The sequence below is a fragment of the Rhinolophus ferrumequinum genome, chromosome 15 (genome assembly GCF_004115265.2).
Source record: "Rhinolophus ferrumequinum isolate MPI-CBG mRhiFer1 chromosome 15, mRhiFer1_v1.p, whole genome shotgun sequence".
In the NCBI taxonomy this organism is placed as follows: Eukaryota; Metazoa; Chordata; class Mammalia; order Chiroptera; family Rhinolophidae; genus Rhinolophus; species Rhinolophus ferrumequinum.
This window is the reverse complement of record NC_046298.1, coordinates 7625713-7647856: the sequence shown is the minus strand read 5'-3', so window position 1 is coordinate 7647856 and position 22144 is coordinate 7625713. Positions and strand designations below refer to the sequence as shown.

The window sequence follows — 22144 nt, the reverse complement described above, 5'->3', positions numbered from 1 at the left end:
AATTTCCAGCCTCTGTTCTGGGTAGGACATGCCCAACCCTGGGCAGAGTCCGACCAGGGGCTCCGTGGTCGGACGGGCAGACTGCTCTGACTTCCCGCTTTGGAAGGTGGGGTTCTCAAGAAGACGTAGCACATGCATCTCATCGAAATCATTCCACGAGATAATAAACTTCGTTTTAGTCTTTCTTTGAAAAATAATACATTTGAAATCAATTTTTCAAAATGAAGGGACCCAGGAAACCCATTCTTTGTCTTACTTGAAAACCAACAAACACCTGACATTATTTCACGCAGAGCCCAATACCTGAAAGGAGGGAACTGGAGTTCTCACTGGATGTGAGAATCACAGAATCAGCACAGCGTAGCCCTAAGGCTGCAAGGGCCATTTAGAGAGTTCTGGAATAAGAGCTATTTTATTATTACAAATGTAGAGAACATGCTCCCCAAGTCTGCGCTTTACAGACAGGACGCTCATTACCACAAAGTTCTTCGTGACGGCTCATCCCCTAAGCAATTTAAAATTGTCACTGATACAGACAGAAGTTGCTGATGATGGAGTCTGTTGACTATTTAGCATCAGTGAACTACTCCATCTCCTTGAAAAATGGCAGCTTACATAGAAGGTGATATTAAAGGAGAAAAACTAAACTTTAGGAATAATAACAGCTAACCTTTATAGAGTGCTTCCTACGTGGCAGACTTTACATATGTAAGTGATATACAATAATAATCCATGAGGGAAGCAAATTATCCCCTTTATTCAGATAGGGAATAATGAGGTTCGATGAGGCAGACAGGTTACCTTGCCTGATGTCATTTAGTTTGTAAACGGAAGAACAGGGACAAATCTCAAAAGCCACTGTGATAAAATTGCATATCCTCCCACCTTGCTGGTGGCAATGTAAACTACTATTAACTAGTCCAGGGACCTATTTTGGTAATGTTAGGCAAAAAGCCATGCAAATATTTACACCTTTTACCTAATAATACACTTCTAATAGTATATTCCAGAGAAACAATCTACATGAAGAAAACACCTAAAGATGGTTTTATTGCAGCATTATTCGAAATAGTGAAGCTAAGTGAAGTAACCCAACTTTTCAACAATGGGAAATGATTAGGAAAAAAGAATATACAAACTAAATGGATTATTATTGTCATTAAAATGCGTAAGTAACAAATTATGAAGCAACATGGGAAACACTTTGGTAACAGAGAAGCAAAACACCAGATTACATGTACTCCACAATTATGCCTAAACCATGCATTCAGGTGGCTCATGGCTGGAAAGTGACTTTCAAAATTAAAATAATTGGGTTAGGAGAGTGAAACTGTGGATACTTTTCTCTCTATCCCACTTTTTCTCCATCATTTTCAAAATTTCAAAATGGGGATAAATGCTTTCAAGAAAGGAAGAGAAATGGCACCAAGCCTGCGCTGCCCCAGAATGCTTCTGGATCTTGACTGGGAAAGCCTATCATCCCCCTTCACTGTAGATTAACTAGAAGCCTAGGAAAGAGGCGAAGCTTAGTAACGCCAAGGCTCTTTATCCAGTCAAGGTAAATGAAGCTCGGCTGGTCAGGAGGGTAAATAAGATTAGTTATGGGCTCCAGGTCATCCACTCATAGAGGTCAGTGAGTGTGAGATTATTATCCTTGGTAGAAGAGCAGCAAAATAGCATTAAGGAATAAATTAATGAAAAAGGTAGAAGATTATTTGAACTAAAGCCCTAATCAGTTTAGAGATTTCACTCAACTGCTCTATTGGCCATCAGTCAAGCTCACAAAACAAATATGCTTGTTCTCTTAAGTAATTCCGGGAGATCTCCTTTTCTTGCTTCAAAGACATCCAATCTAAGGAAAGTCATGAATAAAGTTACCCCAGTTTGCTGTTAAACCTCATCCAAAATCCACTGAAGCATTAAGGTGCATGGTACTAAAATAGTAAAGCACATCTATTTATACTCGATGCATAATTGCTAGCCCTGTTTGGCCTCTGATTTCAAGTATAACATCATTCTCTATCCATTCAGAAACACTGAATTCACCAAAGTGCAAACTGCATATTTTATTAAATAAACACAAACTAGGAGATAATGACATACATTTGTTTTCATTACAAGTAGTAATGCAATATTTCTCTGAGGCTCGCTGCATTAGCATTTCTTGCCACGTTTCAAATGCCTTTGAACTTTCTGAAAAGCTACATCTGTTAGCTCCCGTGTATACAGCAGAAAGTTACCAAGTGAATTAAGTTTTAATATAAATTGCTTTGTTCACTATTAAGATTGATGTCGGCCACACTGTACTGTAAGTTGCAAGCTGCAATTACAATTCTTTGCAATTATCTTTGGTTGTTAATACCACAAGATAGCGTGTCACTTTCTACCAAGTGTATAATTTATCATTCACGTTTTTTTTTTCCATGAACTCTTGTGGTATTCCAAATGTATAATCTTGTTGTATTTATTTCCCAGTGGTCCAACAAAACGCACAGCAAGTGCTGACTAGAACAAACTAAAAAGCACTGCTATTGACAAGCCGTCACTTGAGCGGTAATGAACATTCTGCCTCCACTTTCACCTCAACAAACCAGCAGCTTTAATTTATGATAAAGCAAAGGAGAGGCAAAGTCCAGGTTTATTATACCCTCAGTGCTGTTTCAAATAAAGTAATTAGAAGGTCAAGAGACAGGTCTGGAAAGCCAAATATAAATGCAACCCTTCTGTAGTGACATTAAAAAAAAAAAAAAAAAAAGACTAGTGTGTTCAAAGAGCATTTTATCCATCTTTCTTCTCCAGAGCGGGGCAAGTCCACTTTTTTTTTAATACTACCGTAACCGATCAGAAACAGGGGCAGCTCCATTCTCACTCTCTAATTTGCTCCATATGGACACACCTAAGAGATACTGTCCTTAGGAGAACATGACTAACCAGTCCAAGAAAACCCTGCCCTGAACTGTAAACTGAGGACAAGTGATTAGGAATCTTATTTTTTTAAATATAGAAAACACAATAGGTGAAGTAAGGAAAAGGGTCTGGAGGAACCCTAGTACTATAACAACAGCCCACAAATAAACAACCTTAAAAACTACTTAAAAAACATTTTGCTTAATTTTCTCTCTTGAAGAAACAATGGAGAGAAAACAGTTGACTTGGAGAGAAATTATCCTTTCAAAATACTTTGTTTTCAGTGATGGAAGAAGCAGTTATAATAAACTAGCATGCTGTTTTTAAGGACCTTTTCATAAATAGCATACTTCATTTTGAAAGCTCCTAGTGTTGCATACATTGTAGTCTGTGTTTACTTTCCTCTCTCTACCTTTTCTCCCAAATAACAATAACATCGTGCTCAAAATACTCCGAAAGGCCATGAAACCCAATGGACCTTGACTTGACACCCAGGCTACCCTCTGAGGAGTAAGTCAGAAATTCTTCAAGACCACATAAACTCCTCAAAGCCAGCTGCCGTCAAACATTTTGATCCAAGGATTACTTTAGTTGGAAATAACGTTCCAGGAATCTAAGCCATTTGTCCCCATTAGCCTACTGTTTCAAACCCTCCTCCTGGCCTCTCAAGGAAAGGAAGAAGTAGGGAGGAGGAAAGAAAGATGAAAAGGGGAAGAAGTGCAGAGAGACGGGGAGGAAGGAGACAATACCAGAACTCAACCAGCTTCCAAACATCGAGGGGTGATGTTTGGAGAACAGTTTTAAAAAGACGAATCTTCCAAAATGATATAAGCCATTTTTAGTGCCATACCCTATGAAAACGCTATTATTTTCATCTTCATCAAGCTCTTCTGGGAGTCTGTGCAACATATGCTCCAAAAGCCTTTCTGAAATAGCGTTTTGTTGTGTAATTTTTGCTTCAAGTAATTTTCATCATTGTCTGTTCAAGTAGTCGATATAATTATATTTGATTATATAAATGGTGGAAATGCACGTAATCTCGTAATTAGAACATGTGATTAGGTTGTAAAAATACTTATGAAACTATAAAACAAGAAGTATGCAAGGTGGTGTTTTCCTTTTTTCTTTTGTTTCCACCCAGAAAAACAACCGATGTAATGACTCCATCATGGTGGGGTACGATACGGGTCTATTTTGGCTCTCCCCTACCTGGGTGAAGGAATACGCAGTTTTGATTCAAGGTCGCCTCAATGCCCATGGTGCCAAGTAATATTTCCAACATAGGCACTTAGTTAATAAAGAAACAACATCTATAGCCTCTGATACAACTGTGCACATGAAATACAAAACAGTATTGCATTTCCGAGGCACAGATACCTAGGCTGGTTTCTTCAACCCAGGGCCATGTTTTCTTCAGTCGTTGCTTTTGAAAATTTTTTCTTATTTATTTTACACTAAGATGCAATCTTGCCATCCATTTGCATAAATAGAGGGAAAGTAAGTGTGGAAATCAACTTAGGTTATTTTCAAAACACTCTTGAAGGCAGGAATTTCAGCCACGTCTCCGACTAAAAACAAGAAGTATTTGACTGATCCGAATTCCTTGATTCCTCCCTTCTTTCTTGGTCTTCCCCAGCTAATGCTAATGAGCAGTGAGTTATTCAGACTGGAAAACGAGACCTGTTTCGTGAGGCTGTAAACCTCGTCTCACTCAGCGGAAGCCCTGACAAGGGCACTGCTTCATGTCTGGTCTCTCCCAAACAGGGATTCTCCCAGAGGAAAGCCATTTCCACTACTTTGTCACAGGAGAGCTAGACACCAAAGACATATACAAACAGAGGAGTTCCTGGTTTCTATCTTAGGGGCCCAGCACTGCGGTAGGGTTTTTGGAAAGCGTAAAGGAAATACGGCACACCGACACTGTACACGAGAGGAGAGGGTTGTTCACGCGGGCGGGGTAGTTGCAGACACTTTGCATCCATCCATTAAATGCATCGACTGTTACTAAAGGATTTTAAATGGTCCAAAGAGTTGTGCCAGAGACAGAAGAAAGACAAGCCTGGTGTCTGTGGGCGGCACGGAGGGGTACCTCCCCAACAACCACTCCCTCCTTCCTCCTTGCTCACAGAACCCCTGTTTTATTCAGGTAGATAGCACTCAGAGAAAACCGACTCCACTGCCCGCTCAGAAGTAAATCTTGGTTAATAAGCCAGTAAGGGTGTTTCCATTCCCTTGCCGTGTCTTTGGTTTAAGAGTGGACGTCTGACTCAGAGCCGGGAAAGGAGACCTGAGGGGAGGTCAGTGGGGAGTTTCTGGGAAGGATTTCCTCACTCTGGAGAACACACCAGAAGAGTGGATGTCCCCATCTCTGTTGTTTCTACATCTGGATGTGATGCCTGGAGCAGCTGCAGCCATTTGAAACGTGAAGGAAGCCAGCATAAGGGTAAAGGTCAAAACGGCAGAGCTTACAAGAGAAGAATCCAGGTCTTCAATGACTTCATTGGGCCTATGATCGTATCACACCTACAGCTGTCCTACTTCTAAACTTCCCGTAATGTGAGATAATAATTGCTCTTGTTTAAGCCAATATGAGTCAGAGCACAATTTGATACTGTACCCATTTGTCTGTGATGGAGGGGTAGCACTTATATTTTTAGTTTAGCTATAAGCCTGCCAACACACCCGAATTTAAATCTCATTCACTAATACGTATTAAACTGGTATCTGCATACTGGTGGCGTTTTTAAATTGGTACAATCTTTTTGGAGAGCAGTGTGTCAATATGTATCAAGAGTTACAAAGAAGTTTATAAATTTTGATCTTGGATTTCACATTGGGCAATTTACCTCAGGGAAATAACCCCAGACATAAATATATACTCTATATTTTACAAGAGTACAAACTGCTGGTTAATTAAAAAAAATATTATAACAAGTGAAAAAGAGAATACCATAATAACACTAAAACAACAAAAACAGCAAAACTTGGTATGTGTGTATAAGAGCTTGGAATAAAATCTACCAAAAAATGGTTACAGAGTTGGTGTCACAGTGGGAGATTAGGGGTGAGTTATTTTTCCTGTTCTTTCCTTTCCAAATTTCCTAAATAGAAGAAATCTATATCTGTATCTACTATATCTATATCATCTGTATCTATAGCTATATCTATTTGATAATTACAGTAGTAATAATCCAGTAGTAAATTACAGTGGTAAACACAAAAATATATTTAAAATGTCCACCCTGCATTATTCAGCTGCTTAGTAAAATTTGTGGGTAATGCAGATTGAAAATGTCTAGAGAGGGACATTGGGCTAGCCTGGGGAAAAGACTTGGGGCAGATGCAGAAAGCTCATTAGCAAAAGGACTTCTTCACAACTAGTTGATTTTTCTCTTAAACTTTGACTTTTCTTTCCTTTTCTTTCCTTCCTTCCTTCTTTCTTTCTTTTTTTTTTTTTTTTTAAAGAAGATGATTACCCCATGATATGGGTAAGGTGAACAAGAATAGTGAACAAGTATGGGATGGTGAGCTAACTCATCATTACTGAAAGAAGCCCATTGGGGAAAATTCCTATTTCTAAATAAGAAAAAGACAATGCCCACTGCTTTGATCCAAGTGTTGTGCTTCAAGAATAAATCTGCCTGGAAACGCAGAAGGGCACAAAGTGGGGGCTGGGAGGTATTAGAGCATTCCTTTAAAAAAAAAAAAAAAGCAGGGCCATACATGCTTCTTCTAAACTTAGCCAACGATGGCACTATTGACAGAGGTCCCAAAGAAGCTCACAATATTCCACATAATTAAGAGGGATTGTTGGCATCAGAGGGACCAGAAATGTTCTGCAGATTAAATGCTTACTTCACTGCTAATGACTGCCCAATTTCTTTAGACTAATTGGTGCAATCTACATTTTTGCAGCAAAGATGAAGCATCAACTTGATTTGGTGTCGATAAAAAATTGATGGATGCTTCTGACTGCTACTTCTCAACAATACACGGATTATTACTGCTGTAATTATCATAAATGACAAAACACGGGCAAGTGGTGATTACAAGTCTAATTCTATCTTGAGGTTTTAATGGCACAAACCACTCAGGCTTTACACGCGTGATTTACCGCATCATCAAAAACCCTGAAAGGATTCCCCTTGGGTGAACACCACTGATTATCTTACCAATAATGCACTGGTTTGGCCCAACGTGGAACAAATACTCTTAGAAAAGCCCCCTTTTAAATACATAAGTGTCTAGTTTGAGAAGGAGCTGCGTACCTGCCAAAATCTTTCCCTTCATTTCTGGATGTTTACAATTGTATTTTGCTGTGACATGCACAGAGGCTGGCTGTCTCTATGTCACACCCACCAAGCTGGACGCCAAAGGCTGGAGTTGCTGTTCCCAGCTTGGTCATTGCCAACCCAGCACCACCGAGTGCCATAAACAAGGCAGAGGAAGGAAAGGTTATCCACTGCATATGCCCCCAGCTGGTCAGGCACAAACACTAGACCTGCAGACTTGCCCTCCTCTGGGGGAAAAGGACAGGGAGGAAAGCAAGGAGGGGGAGTCTGTTGTTTTGGAGGAATGCTTTCCAGGAGCCCCGAACAACTTGTGCTACAATACAACAGGTAAGACACACATTTAGGCTGCTGCAGACAGCTCCGGTTCCAGGGAGACACTAGGATGGGATTGCAAAATAAAATGCTCCCAAGTCTAGGTGGCCAGACCTAGTAAAGCAGCAAGTGAGGGCAGGTGGCAACAAGGCCAGAGGTGCACCCTCTAAAATAGGCAACTGCCCACAGGGTTCACCTGATTGCGGCCAGGTGGAAGGAGACCAGTGTGGTCTGATCTCGTTTGTGTTTTTTTTTCCCCAAGAGAAGTCAGGTGTTTTCATTTGAACTGTAAAATATCCAGGTTGCAAAATGTTGGCAAACAGGTACATTTTTTAGCAGGATGGTTAAGAGCGTGGATGCTGGCACCAGACTGCCTGGAGTTCGGTGCGGGCTGTCTTAACATTTGGGACACATTATTTAATGTGAATGTCAGTTTTCCTCATGTACACAATCGGAATAACTGCCGCCTACTTTGAGGGGTTGTTCTGAGATGAAATGAAGGAAGAGATGAATGTGCATACAATAATCCTGACACAGTAATTGCTCAATAGCTACAACTGTTTCCTAAGGCTAGGTTTGGCCTGCTGGCTCCTGGTGCATGACCTCTCCTGTAGGAAAAAAATGATATATGAGGCAAGATAGAAAAATGGCCAAGAGCAACCGCTCCAAGGCCAAGCTTTGAGTTGGAATTCTCTTCCCCCTACTTGCTGGAGGCTATCTGACCTTGTAAGTCACCTTCTGAAACCTCAGCTTTCTCATCTGACAAATAGGGACAATACATACCATGTTTCCCTGAAAATAAGACCTAGCCGGACAATCAGCCCTAATGTGTCTTTTGAAACAAAAATTAATATAAGACCCGGTATTATATCATATTATATCCGGTATTATATTATATTATATTATAGCCAGTATTATTAGATTATATTATATTGTATTGTATTGTATTATATAAGACCCAGTCTTATGTTATAGTAAAATATATTAATTTTTGCTCCAAAAGACACATTAAAGCTGAATGTCCGGATAGGTCTTATTTTCGGGGAAACACGGCACCTGCATCATAGACTGTTGTGAGGATGAAAGTGAAAAATCTATAGGAAGCAGGTATTGCAGTGTTTGACATATGGTACACACTCAATAAATATTTATACTCATTATTCAGGTTATTTTTTTTTAAGGTGAATTTTCCCAAAGTCTTAGAATTTTAAATCTTTTTTAAAAACCTAGTCCAAATTTTCTGCTCTTGTCCCAGTCCCTTAGGTTTGGACTGTTGTTTCTGCCATGGGCAGAGCTTTCTCATTTTATTATTAGTTATTAACCATGGGAAATGCCTTTTTAAAAATTAATCTACGTTGCTTCTTAAGGTGCTATTAATACTTTAACTGTTTACAACTGTTTCCACGTGCCAAGGACTATGCTACAAAAAACGACTCTGTGGAAACAGTGTAGGGGGTGTACCCTTAGGAGTGTAAGGTGCTACAATACTTTACGCGAAACATAAATGTTTGTGTAACAGGTAAACATCTGAGGACATCCAGTTCTAAGGAACCTGCTGTTGCAACGTCCAACACATCTCTCCCCACTTAAACATGCCCAAAAATCCACAGACATTTTACAGCGCACACTTCAGGCAAGTGAGGTTTGTGCAAATGACATGAGGGGGGCATTCTCCAGTTGAGCCATGATAGCAAGTACTCGGTTCAGCCAACCAAAATGTTCCCGATGCCAGACTAAAGGAGGTTCCCCAGTTTGCCTGATGGGGCAGCTCACACTGGGGGGTGAGGGTGGGGGGTGGGTGGACCTGTAATTTAGGGAGGGCTGTCCCTTCTCTAAAACAGAGCGTCAACCAAAGCACTGCAGGCTCCGGAAAACCCAAGCACATGTGTCACTAGCAAAGAAAAATGCATTTCTTTTCAGCTACTTGTACACGAGACAGGATATAGATTCAACTAGAAGTGTCAACAGGCGCACACTGCTGACAGTGGGCTTCTATCACTTGCGACTTTCAAACACCCTTTTTAATGCATGAAGAACTTTAGATGTCACGGCTATTTGGGAAAATAAATTACGGCTGTGATCTGGTATTTTGAGAACCACCAGACTGTCAGGTGTAGGCACCTGATTCCTGGTGTGAGTTTTCCTCTGTGACTCAACCAGGTACATTGCTGCACCTCTCCAAATCTCAGACCATTGAACGTGAGTCCATTAGGAACGGGAAAAAATCCTGTGCTCTGCAAATGAAGGTCATTAGAAAATTTCCAAAAGAAATTTCTCATCTGGATAAGAATCTCCGTAACTTCTTGCTGTGTTAAACTCCCAATCATGGATATTACTATAACTGGATGACAATTCACTTTGTTTCCTCTGAGACCACTAAATATCAAAGAGAGTTATGTTCATAATAAGGTCGTGCTCCATGACTTCAGTGTAATCTCCTTATGAATGTGGGGATCGTCTGGGCCACCAGAGTCAGAGGTGGGTTCCCCCTGGAAATATTCTAACGTGACCATCCAGCCTCCTTCCTCTCCCCTTTCCTCCCGAAGACTCACAATTTAAAAATGCCCAGATCCAATAAAAGATATCGCTTACTGTTGGGGATGCACATACCAGAGGAAGTGCTGGGGATCAAGGAAATCTGTGAATCAGAGAAAGATGTTGGTATGCAAGATTGAAGATATACCAGCTGGCCCACTGCTTCAGCTGGTTTCCAGAGGCCAGGAAGAAATTAGTCTCACCGTCCACTTGAAAGAACACCTGGCCGTTCACCCAGGGGCACAAATTCACTGCTGAACAGGGGTTATCTTTGTTTCCATTCTGAGCACACCTAGGAATTAAGTCTTTAAAAATCCTGTGACTCTGACTGTCCTACATCGCTCGTGTTCATAAAAATCAGGAGGTGGGGGTGGGGGGAGGCAGGGAAGGGTTGTAGAAATATTAGTGTCAACAGGAAGGATTTTAAAGGGCGGGACGGTCTTCCTCTATTATAACTGGGCTGGAACGTGTCATATACATTTTACTGAACATTTACAAATGCGAAGAGGTAGGAGGGCAGGGGTTGTATTAAAGCCAAAGACTTTGCCCACAACCGAAAAAGACATGTGAGAGCTAGAGGCCCAGAAGGACGGTTCCGTGAGCTCAGGGTTCCTCTGTCTTTTGGGGTCCACACAAAACCCCATGCAACAGTGAAAAACTAAACTCAACTTCCTCGCTGGCATGCAGCATGTTGTTCGACAGGGGGAAACGTCACTTTGTAGCTGGACCCTCCATTTCCACATCGATTCCTTTCTCCACAGAAAAGGAGACTGAGTCTGGCCCAGAAACACTGAGCAGTGCGGCTGGGCGGGGTGAGTCGTGGAAGAAGCTGTCCGGATAGGACAGGAGGTCACTGGGCTGGATTCGAAGCACAAAGGCCAGATGTGGACGTGGGGGGGGGGGACGGGGGATGGCGAGGCTGGCAGTGGAGGAGTTGGCACCCTGTGAAGGCAGAATGTACTGGCAGTTACCACTGGCACACGACCTGGTGGGGGCCTGCACAGTCCAGCCTGGAGTGCAGCCTGAGGACTGGGCCCCTGGGAGGTGCCATCTGGGGACCCACGTCAGGCGCTGGTCTTTGGGAAAACCCCAACCTGCTGATTTTGGTGTTCACTTGCTCTTCTTCCCAGTAAATTTTCATTCCCTGTTCTTGACCTGTGTATGGCACCCTCCATTTCTTTCTTGTTCCTATCTCTCAAGCCTGCCAAGCCTTGCAGTATGGGTTGTTTTGTTTGGTTTTGACCATCTCCTGCAATAATATTTTTTTGCTGGGGCCATTCGCTGGTCAGTTAAACCACCGCAGTGACAAAGGAATCTTGGAGCATTCGAAGTGCATTTAATACACAGCCACTATAGAACGACCCTGAGCTTGGTATGGAGAGTACAACTCATGGCAGTCTCTTTCCTCAAGGAATTTATAGTTCAATTGTAAGGTACGAACAAGGATAGCCACTGTCACACTCAGATTGCTGGATGCCTTGAAAATAAAGTCTGAGCTTTGGGGGCTATCTCTATCTATGAACGCTGGAGTGGGGAAGAAACGGAAAAAAACTACGTAGTTCCTAGCAGGAGCTATAATGAAAACTATGGTTCCTAGCAGGAACTCCAATTTTACAATCCAGCATTTCCCCAAATGGGTCAAATACTATCAGTTGCCCAGCATATTAAGACGCATTAGGTGGGGGAAAGCGGGGATAGAGGGAGGGTATTCCTTGGTCAAATACATTTGGGAAGCATTTATTTAGACAGTGTTTACCAAGCAGTTTTCTAAATTGCAGTTTTTCCTCAGAGCCTTTAATTAGGCTCTGCTAACGGGCTTTGTGACTCTCCAAGAAAGAAAGGGGATATATAATGTTCCCTGTTTCCCAAATGACACTGAATTAGCTCACAGGATTGGTGTCCCATGGAACCCTTGGAAGTGTGAAGGAAGTTCATACTCTGAAGGGAAAAACGAGAAAAACGCGTGTAGCAGCACGCGAACATCAGCAAAATGCCCCAGCCGAAGTCCGTCAGTACTGAAGCGACGTCAAGTAAAAGCAGACGATCCATCCGCGAAAGGCAGGGAACTTCAGACGGATGGAGCTTCAGCAGAGCACGCCTGCGATACTGTTGGTACGCTCGTTTGCTTGTAACTGTGTCTCCCCATCACTACTCAGAAACCTAGATTAGCTCACAAGTGCTCACTGGATCTGGTAGACGTGTCAGACGTAATGGGAGGATCCGGGAATCTATATTTACGGAGAGAATCTGTTAAGTGTCAGGTGCTGCTTTCTCTTCAAAAAGCTTGTACAGTGTGTGGGTTCCTCAGACTGGCCATCTAAACTGCAATTTAGAAAACTACTACACATTGTCTAAATAAATGCTTCCCAAATGTATTTGACCAAGGAATACCCTCTCCCAACACCCTCCCCTCCCCCCTTAATGCATCTTAATATGCTGGGCTTCTGATGACAGTATGAATATTTGACCCATTTGGGGAAATGCTGGATTGTGAAATTATAGTTCCTGCTAGGAACCATAGTTTCTTCCTCACCCTCCATAGCAGCACAGAGTCTGACACATAGTAGGAACTCAATGGATAGTTCTGGAATCAAAATGAATGTCTGCTTCACAGGAGGGACAATAAGCCATCAGATGGATTTCCATAAGCTACATCTAAATGTATCATTATGAGACCAAAGCGATCATTCGCTGGTGACCCAGAGCCTGTACAATGCACACAGTGTTTCATCCGGCCTGTAGAAGATTTTAAAATACACCAGCAACATTTCAGAGTTGGGGATTTTCAACCAAATCCAGATTTGCAGCTTCTTCTGAAATATCAGAAGCTGTGGCAACACCGACCAATATTCCCGTAAGGCCACACCCAGTGCAGAGAGCAGAGTGGTGGCTGCAGTTAAAGAGCAGTTTGTCAGTGTCTCTTCCCCCCCTGTCACCTCCACACACCAGTCCGGGTGTCTGTCACCGGATCACTGTGCTGGCATCCTCAGCGTTGCAGGCATCCGAGCTCGTGACTTGTGATTTATAGTAACAATGACCAGCGTAGACAGCACTCACTCACTGTGGGCCAGGTACCATTTGAAACGCCTTCACATCTGTGATTTCACAGCAACCCTGTGAGGTGGGGACTCTGACCATGTCCGTTTCACGGATGAGGACCCATGCAGAGAAGGGCTTAGTCACTTGGCTGCAGGTCTCCTATCTAGTACGTGGTAGAGTAGGTTTTGAACTCAGACCACCTGGTCCAGGGTCGTCCTTCACCGCCACAGCCCGCTGCGGTTACAGACATCCTTCACCACCCTGCACTGTTCTGTAGTTTTTCATATGTGCCCTTCTCACATCCCCCACCCTATATTGGACTCAACGGCACAGAATGAATGCATCTTACTTCCATTGTGTTTTACTTTAGCCAAATTGTTTTTCCCCCCCAAATGCCTTTTGATTTCACTTGGTCAGGAAGATCTAGACATGTGAACACACGGCACAATTTCCCTAAACCTCTGGCAGGAAATAAGCCTAAGTCTGGCTCCCCAAGAACCAGCCCGGTGTTGACCAAGGCTGCCACAGGCTGGCGGCCCCACACGGCGGGCCGTGGGAGTCTGCCTCACACGTGTCACGGTGACACACACTACAAGCCTACGGTACGTACACACACTCGAGGATGACGACGGGACACACGTGTGTTAAGTTTTGTCAGTCTCCGGATCCGGCCAGGGTGGGTTTACCCAAACAGCTTGCTTGGAGCCTATCCTTTCGCTTAATTTAGTTCTAGTTCTCTACAGTTTTGATTTACTGACAAAGCATTCTCTTTATCTACTAGTGGCACAAGGGTTTTGTTGGGGCAGAAACTGTGGTGGGTCCAATCAGGCCAGTTGGGTCACTTAGCATTTCCATGTGGGCACTGACTAAAGAAAGATATTTTAATTCCCAATTAGTCCATATCAGCAAAGGAAATGTACTTTCCATTATTTCTCTACGCTGAGTTCTGATTCATATAATATCTTTTAAAAAATACATTTTACGTTACTGAGTCTTTGATTTCCCAGGGAAACTAATAAATAATCAACAAAAATATGATTAAAGACTGCTTCAACTACCATCCAAAAAGGAACTCCAGCTGGCAAAGAATCTTTCTGATCCCAATCTTTTTATTCCTAGAAACAGAATTCTTACTTAGCCTTTCAAAAGCCTGATGAAGGCTTCAGCTAAGTTTTGACGTAAGATTTTCATATTCAAAATATCTGTTGAAATAAGGGAAGAAGGGATATAGATGTTGAAACTGCATTAGTCTGAAATAGAGCTTAGTAAGCTAGAAAGGGAAATTACTTCTCTGTAATTGGAATTCTCTCCTAAAAAATCCCTCTGAAATCATGTTCAGCTACTTTCCCATTACGTGTCCCAGAGAGGCTAACTTTAACCCCTTCTGGAACTACCCATCCATCATAAAAACCACTTCATATTTATAAATTGCTCTGGGAAGAGCTTTCTGAGCAATGGCCTGTATCATCAAAGAACTTAACGACGAACGAGTAATTTCGCAAGAAATCTGGACATGTTGGAAAAAACTGTTTTTCAGGACCCCTCCTCCCACGAGTACACTGCCGTATACCACGTATTTCTTGGCCGTATGGTCCTAAGGCAGATGCCAGAAAACCCCCAAGCTGAGTTCCTTTATCTTTGAAATGACATAACAAGATTCTGCCCCAGCCCAGTCCACTAAGTTCTCGGAGGGCAGGGATCATGTTCGAACCTTCTTTCTATCTCTAACGCCAGCATATAGCAGTTGCCCCTGAGAAATGCTTCACGAATCATGAATGAGGGAATGAGAACGAGGTGGGTAAGCATGGCATGTTACTTAACTGTTACTCTCTTCAGGTTTTCTCATCTGTAAAATGGTAATAAAATCCCCCTTAAGGAACTCCCATGAGGATTAAATGAGATAATACAATTAAGATGTACTATGTGCATTACCTTACCACAGTGCGTGGCGCACAGCTACATTATCTAGCTATTAATATAACTAGTACTACAATTTATATAACAATTATACACACATCTATGTTATACAGCCATTACTACAACTAATAATATAACAATTTGTTTTACATAGATAAATTATATATGTACACATATATATAAATATATATATATATATATATAAATAAAAAATATATATATAAAGCCAAATCCCATGGAGGCCATAGAAAATGGAATGGGAGAAGGGAGAAGGTTCTCCTCCCGTTTACTCTACCTTGATGTGAAGACAAGAAATCTGGTACCGCCCGGGGATATCACTCAATGTCAAGGCACTCCACTGAATTTCCATGTCATTGGGCTACATGGCCTATCAAGAATTGAGGTACAGAGGCTACTATTGTTCTCTGTTTCAGAGTAACATAGCTTAATGTTCTCACAGAAATCGTATTAGTTCTTCAGAAGGGAACAACTAATTAAGTATGGCATCCACTAAAGAGACCTCAGAACAGAAAATGTAAAATGACTTAAGATAATTTTTTTTATAGCAAAACTGTTAGCCGTAGGTTAAATATATGTGGAGAAGAGACAGAATCCTTTTTTAAAACCTGAAATACTTCTATCATATTTCCTAGGACAACATCTCTATAGAAAATTCTACATGGAGATGTAGACCAGAGAAATGTAACCCCAGGGAAATCAACATAAACCTCATTTCTCTACTGTAAGCTTAAGCACGGGTTAACAGAAAGTAAGTAGGTGACAAGGAGTGACAAATAATGTCAATAAATTAACTTATTTTTGTTTAAACAGTGACAGATGTTGGTTAGATCCTCTGTTCCCATAAATCCATATCTAGGACCTCATGATCCCATTTGGGGCTCAGACCAACAACTCTTGGGGGCCTTCTCTCTCACAAACGTGTGCCCTCTGTCACCAGTAGCTGGTGCAACTCCTCAGGGCGCCCAGCCCCAAGCCCCGGAGCCTCATCGACCCTGGTTATTATTTGTCATTCTGTGGTAAAAGGCAGGAAAAGGTGCTGACATCTCCTTACTTCTCCCTATCATTCCGTAAGGGGTCCCCACTGGCAAGCTCGGGCCCATATATCTCATAGTACCTATTCTTTCCCCCAGGACCTGGCACAAGGCTACGTGTACAATTGGCAGGACAGCTGGTTCCCATGTCAGAGCCACCCAAGGGAGGGCGCACCAAAGTGGACCCCTGCTTCCTGTGCTGCTGTCCTCACAGGTTTCTCCACGTCACAAGCAGGCCAGACTCTACAGAGGTAACCTCCAAACACTCCACAGCACCTCTGAGATCAATGGAAAGTGGAATTACTCTGTAAAGTACAACGAGCATGGAAAAAAAGAGTCGGGTTCCCAGAGAGAGGCTCTCTAAAATCTAATTCAACATCTTGATTTCTAAGTCATTTGAGTTTACAAATGACAGGTATATTGTATACTGAAGAGACACAAGACATTGCACATATGTTAAGAACACTGGGTAAGGAATAATCATCACATTTCCTACCTTCCAGGAGTTTCTGATACGATGTTACAGACAAAAAGAAACAAGTAAGTCAACAGAAATACAATGTATAATTACAAAAGTAGTAAGAGAAAGAGTATTTCAGAGACTGAATGGGTAGAAGTGAATACATTGAACTATGAACAATATTTTTTTGCAAACTCTCATTGGATCACAATTTCAAGGTCCATTAGTCTTTTTCTACACACCTCTGGGTCCCCTCAGGCAATCAAGGATGCTACTTCTCAGCCTTCCTTATATCTCAGGATATATCCGAGAAAGGAAATAAAGGCGCCGAAGTAAAAAGGCTTTGAGCAATTCCCATTGCAGGGGTCACCATGACAAAACGGGGACAGCCACTCTCAGGGGACAAGCAGAGCATGCTAGAATGCTCATTCATGCATCCAACATGTATGTCTTGGGTGCACGTGTCAGGCGCTGAGCTCGGCTCTGGAGATATAAACGTCGACAGGACAAAGTTGCTGCTGCCATGAGAGCAGCTTTCCTTTAGTGTGGGAGATGGAGGAGAAGTCAACAGACGAACAAATAAGGACTTCAGATAGCCTTGGGCACTCTGAAAACGGACAGGATGATCTAACTGCCAGACTCTGCAGGACACGGAACAGTAACTTGGCTGAGGGGAGTCCAGAAAGACCTCTCTAAGGTGACACGTGAATGACAAAAAAATCAAAGGTCAAAGAGGCATCGCACATCAGGCCACAGGAAAACAAGGGCGAAGGCTTGTTGACAAGAACATGGGTATGTGCCGGAGGAACAGAAAAGCCAGTGTGGCCAGATGAATGATGAGTGAGTGACAGAGCGGCAGGCAGGAGACTGGTTTTGTTCTAGGTGTGACAGAGAACCAGGGAAATGGCATGGTCCGACACAAGGGCTTTTTAAAATTATTTTATTTATTTTTTTGGTAACAGCTTTATTGAAATGTAATTCACATTCCATATGATTTACCCATTTAAAGAATATACTTCACTGACGTTCAGTGTATTCCTTTCTGCCTACTCCAACCGAAAACAACCACTAATTTACTTTCTGTCTCTATAGGTTTGTCTCTTCTGGGCGTTTCACACAAATAAAATCATAATATGTGGTATTTTGTGCCTTGCTTCTTTCCCTGAGCGTGTTTTCAAAATGCATCCATATTGTAGCATGTATCAAAACTTCATTTTATTAATTGCTGAATAATATTCCATTGTATGGCTAGAGCACGTTATGTTACCCATTCATCATTTGACGGACATTTGGGTCATTTCCGTTTTTGGCTTTTATGAATAACGTGAACATTTATGTACATGTTTTGTATACACACGTTTTTATTGGGTAACTAGGAGGAGAATTGCTGGGTCATATGGTAATTCCATGTTTAACTTTTTAAAGAATTTCTAAACTGTTTCCCAAAGTGGCTATACCATTTTACATCAGCAATGTATGAGGGCTCTAATTTTCCTCTATCTTCATCAACATTTGTTATGATGATGATATACGTTTTTCAAAGATCACACAGTTTTCTTTTTTAAGTATCACTGCTTTTAAAAATGATAAAAGTCACAGTTTATTAGGAGCTTTGAGGATCTGAAGTAATTCTGGAATTCTAAAGGGTAAGGTGATATCACGAGAAGAGAGATCTCTGTCCATGAAACTGCCAGCAAGTAGACAATAAGGACAAAGAGGCTGAAGTGGAATATGCGTATGTGTCTTTGCTTAAAAATGCAAATAAAAAAATGCAAATTTGATAAAAATGCACTTAGCTTCATTACCAGCTAAAGAGACTATATATAGTGCGTCTGCCAGTATCTTCTCCTAGTCTTCCACTGGTTTGCTTCTAGGTGGTAAAAGTGTGCATTCAAGGAGATATTTGTTGTCTTTTTCCTCAAGTGTTTGCAATACAATGTTACCGTTTACGTGGCCTACCACCGGAAGCCCTTTGTGAGACCAGACCCTCCTAGGGTTTGAAGGCTGAGGATGAAGCTGGTGACATGCAGGTGGCCTGTGATCATGTGCTGAAAGGCCAGTTCCCAAGAGACGCTGGAAAGGAATGAGTCCTGGGAGGCTAGTTCAGCAGCCTTAGGAGCCGTAAAGCACTGCGGGTTAGATGAATACGCTTTGCCATTCCCGACTCCACCCTCATCATTTCACACGCCGGACGGAAGCAGAGAAAAAGCATGAAATCTAAGGGACTTTGTAGATAGGTCCTATCGGATGCTTGACCAGCAACAAAAAGGGCAGGAGTGTCAGACCTAAAGTCCTCAGAGAAAGCAAAAACTCTGAAGAGTCGAAATTACACTCAAGTTCTCTGCATCCTGCCATCCTCCCAACACTATGCATCTTGCCAGTTTGATCAGCTCCTGCTCCCTCCTACTGTTATTGGGGGCCCTGCCTGCATGGGCGGCCAATAATGACCCCCTTGAGAAGGTCATTGAAGGAATCAACCGAGGGCTGAGCAATGCAGAGAGAGAGGTGGGCAAGGCCCTGGAAGGCATCAATAACGGAATCACTCAAGCTGGAAGGGAAGTGGAGAAAGTTTTTAATGGACTTAGCCACTTGGGGAGCCAGGCCGGCAAGGAGCTGGACAGGGGCGTCAACGACCTCAACCACGGCTTGGACAAGGTAGCCCATGGAATCAACAGTGGCGTCGGACAAGCAGGAAAAGAAGCCGAGAAGTTTGTCCATGGGGTCAACAACGCTGCTGGACAGGGCGCTCACCAAGACGGATCCACCGGCCATCACGGAGGGGGTGCAACCACAACATTAACATCTGGAGCTTCGGTCAACAAGCCCTTCATCAACTTTCCAGCTCTGTGGAGGAGCGTCGCAAACATCATGCCCTAAACTAATGCACTGGCCTTGCTGAGCAGACTGACATTCCTGTTGTTCTATCAGCTGAAATGACCTGGAGAAGTGGGGTGGGGGGTTGGGGGGTGGGGAGGTAGACTTCTGGAGTCCCTAAGGGAACTGTACTGAGATTTGTGAATAAATACAACACACTATACTTTAAAAAAAAAAAAGAAAGAAAGAAAGAAATTACACTCAAATATCATATTATGCAAAAACGATACATATCTTTAAGGTGTAGAATCACACTCAGGACGACACTCCCTCTCTGAGAGGCGGGCACTGATTCCTGACTCCCATCCCACATTCACTCCAGGGCAAATGCCCATAAAATGGAATGGCAGGAAAAGAACGATTTAAATTGCTAATGCTATTTCTCTCCCAACCTCCCCATCCCCCATTTAGTATACGCTAGTTAAAAATGTGTATGATTCAATTCACTGAAATCCGTTTCAGAAATCCAAAGTTTGGACAAAAATCACCTTTGTCACAGATGATAAAGAAATGGACTCAATTGCTAGAAAGACGTAAGGTCACAGAATTCAGCAATAAAATTCCAGAGGCCAGAAAAGGCCTTGGAATAGTCAAACTCAGAGTGGAAGACTAACAGATCTTCTCTGGTTTAAAGCCCTCATTTTGTAGCTGAGGAAACAGGGAGGCCAAAGATCTTTAGTGACTTACCCAAGGTCACAAGGCTGAGGAGGGGCAGAGCTCCAGCTAAGAGCAGCGGACTTGTTGACTCCTATTTTATGTTGTTATAAATTCTGATGAATCCAAGAAATAGCCCAAAGGTAAAAGTACACCTCGTGGTTCCAACTTTCCTATTCATCACACATCACACCAATTAAACTGCAATAGAGGGGTGATTGTCGCCCTGCTTTGATCATATTGTGTTGTCCACAACATGCTGATGGACGTGTGTTTTGGAAAATCAAATAAAAGCCCAGAGTTGGTGTGTCACTGGCTCTATTTCTTTAATTTACATAGTCTCAGCTTGCCTTTGGGGAATTTACAGACCAAAGCAGGCCTGTCCCCTGGAGACACTGCGGAAACAGTTCTGAAAGCAGGGCCTCTTTGTTGTCGCACTCACTTATAATCACAGAAATCAGAATGTTCCTGGATTCCACAGCATTCCGTGGCAACTCCAGTTGGACCAGAATCTCAACCCCTTAGCAGTCCCAGGAATCACCAGCAGCTGAGATAAAAGTCCACAGGATCAGACGTGGGCCCAAAAAGTCAGGAGGGTTTTCCCCTTATAAATGTATCTGTTCTCCACTCCCCACGCCAACCCTCCCCCCTTTTTTGTTTGAAATTTGAGCATAACTTCTACGCCTCGAGACCTGTTGGAGTATACTTGCTTATTTGCTTTGTCCTGTGTTTTTCTTAAATGCAATAACTTGAAATGTCAACATGAGGTGACAAGTAAATCCTCAGTCAAAATAAGTTTGCAACCAAACAGGAGGAGGAAAAGAAAAAGCATGCAGAAAGCCAGCCGTGGAGGCTGTTGAATGGCGGCCAAGTCCACAGCCAAGGAACTAACAGAACATTTATCACCCTACGAGATCATTCCTGTTCTCTTCAGCAGGCTGCATTCCGGATCTTTCCTCTGGAACTCACCATTTGCTCTCACTGTATATCTACTACACTAAGAGGTAAAGAGAAATCATGACGTGCTATCTGGATATAGACTCTGGCTACGTTTCTCAAAGCTGAAGGCACCTATATGAAGAATGTCTGTCCATCCACAGGGAAAAAGAAACGTATTGGTTTTTTAAATTTCCCCGTGAGGCAGAAACTTAGCAAATTAATGATATCCTCTGTGATGCAGACATGGAGAGAATCCAGACTTTCCCATTCTGACTGGCCACAGAGTTTGGGAGAATCCAGTCTAATTAGAGGAGAAATGAAGGGCAGTGACAATGTAAACCACAGAGAGGGGACAACACCTGCCAGCCAGCAACCAGCTGCTTTCATGGGGTCTTTACCAACTGCTCAAGGGACAACCAAGAAAGCAAAAATGTGCAGTGTCACCTTATGAAAAAGTCACCGTTTTGGGCAGTTTCCGTATTTTCACCATAAATTCTACCCCTTTTGTCCTGGGTTTCATTGTGTTGGTCTTATGGCTGCTTGTCTCCATAGGACCTAAGCTGAGAAGGATGAGTTACAAACCCAAATCCCAGTGTTTGTTAAGGGGATTTATGCATTAAGTTCTCTGAAACTTTAGCCAGAAAGTCTTCGTCATTCCTCTGTTGGGTTTCCGGAAGAGAGAAACCCCTCTGCGTAGCTCCCTTGGACTCAGTGCTGGATGCGGGCACGTATAAATCCTGCTAACGACCTCAGCCTGCAGCTGACAGGTTCTGGTCTTTGGTGAAAGCTGGGTTCTCAGAAACTGCTTTTTGTTTATGTCCAAAGACGAGTTACTGCAGGGCCTCTTCCGCGAGCATCGGCATTTCCCATGATGGCTGTCAACACCCTTCCTTTACTTGGGCGCTCCAAATGCAGGGATCTCACTGCTGCTATCAGATCTGGGACCCTAAACATCCCAACCATTTGAATCGAAAATCATCTTGGGGACAATCTGAGGGCTGTTTTGGGAGTTTCCTTTTGCGGAGATGGGAGGGAGTCACCTTCTTAACATCTTGAGATACAGAACTCTTGGTTTTCCTTTGGGAATTTCTGCCACTCAGGGGAGGAGGGGGCGTGGCTGATTTAAGCCAATCAGTATCTCCTGGTTATTGACATTGACTCAG

General features: G+C 42.7%; 2 protein-coding genes across 3 annotated transcripts in view; one reads left to right on the top strand and one right to left on the bottom strand.

Annotated features, from left to right (window-relative positions):
• FTO (FTO alpha-ketoglutarate dependent dioxygenase) overlaps nucleotides 1-22144 on the bottom strand; it is a 341005-nt gene that overhangs the window by 73265 nt on the left and 245596 nt on the right. The gene's annotated exons all lie outside the window — the stretch shown is intronic.
• LOC117035135 (suprabasin-like) lies at nucleotides 18875-19471 on the top strand. The gene has a single exon (XM_033128828.1). The coding sequence runs from the start codon at nucleotides 18882-18884 to the stop codon at nucleotides 19389-19391; it is 510 nt and encodes a 169-aa protein (XP_032984719.1). The 5' UTR covers nucleotides 18875-18881; the 3' UTR covers nucleotides 19392-19471.

Excerpts from the sequence above, each read along its gene's own strand:
- LOC117035135 (XM_033128828.1), top strand. The coding sequence starts at position 18,882 with ATGCATCTTGCCAGTTTGATCAGCTCCTGCTCCCTCCTACTGTTATTG.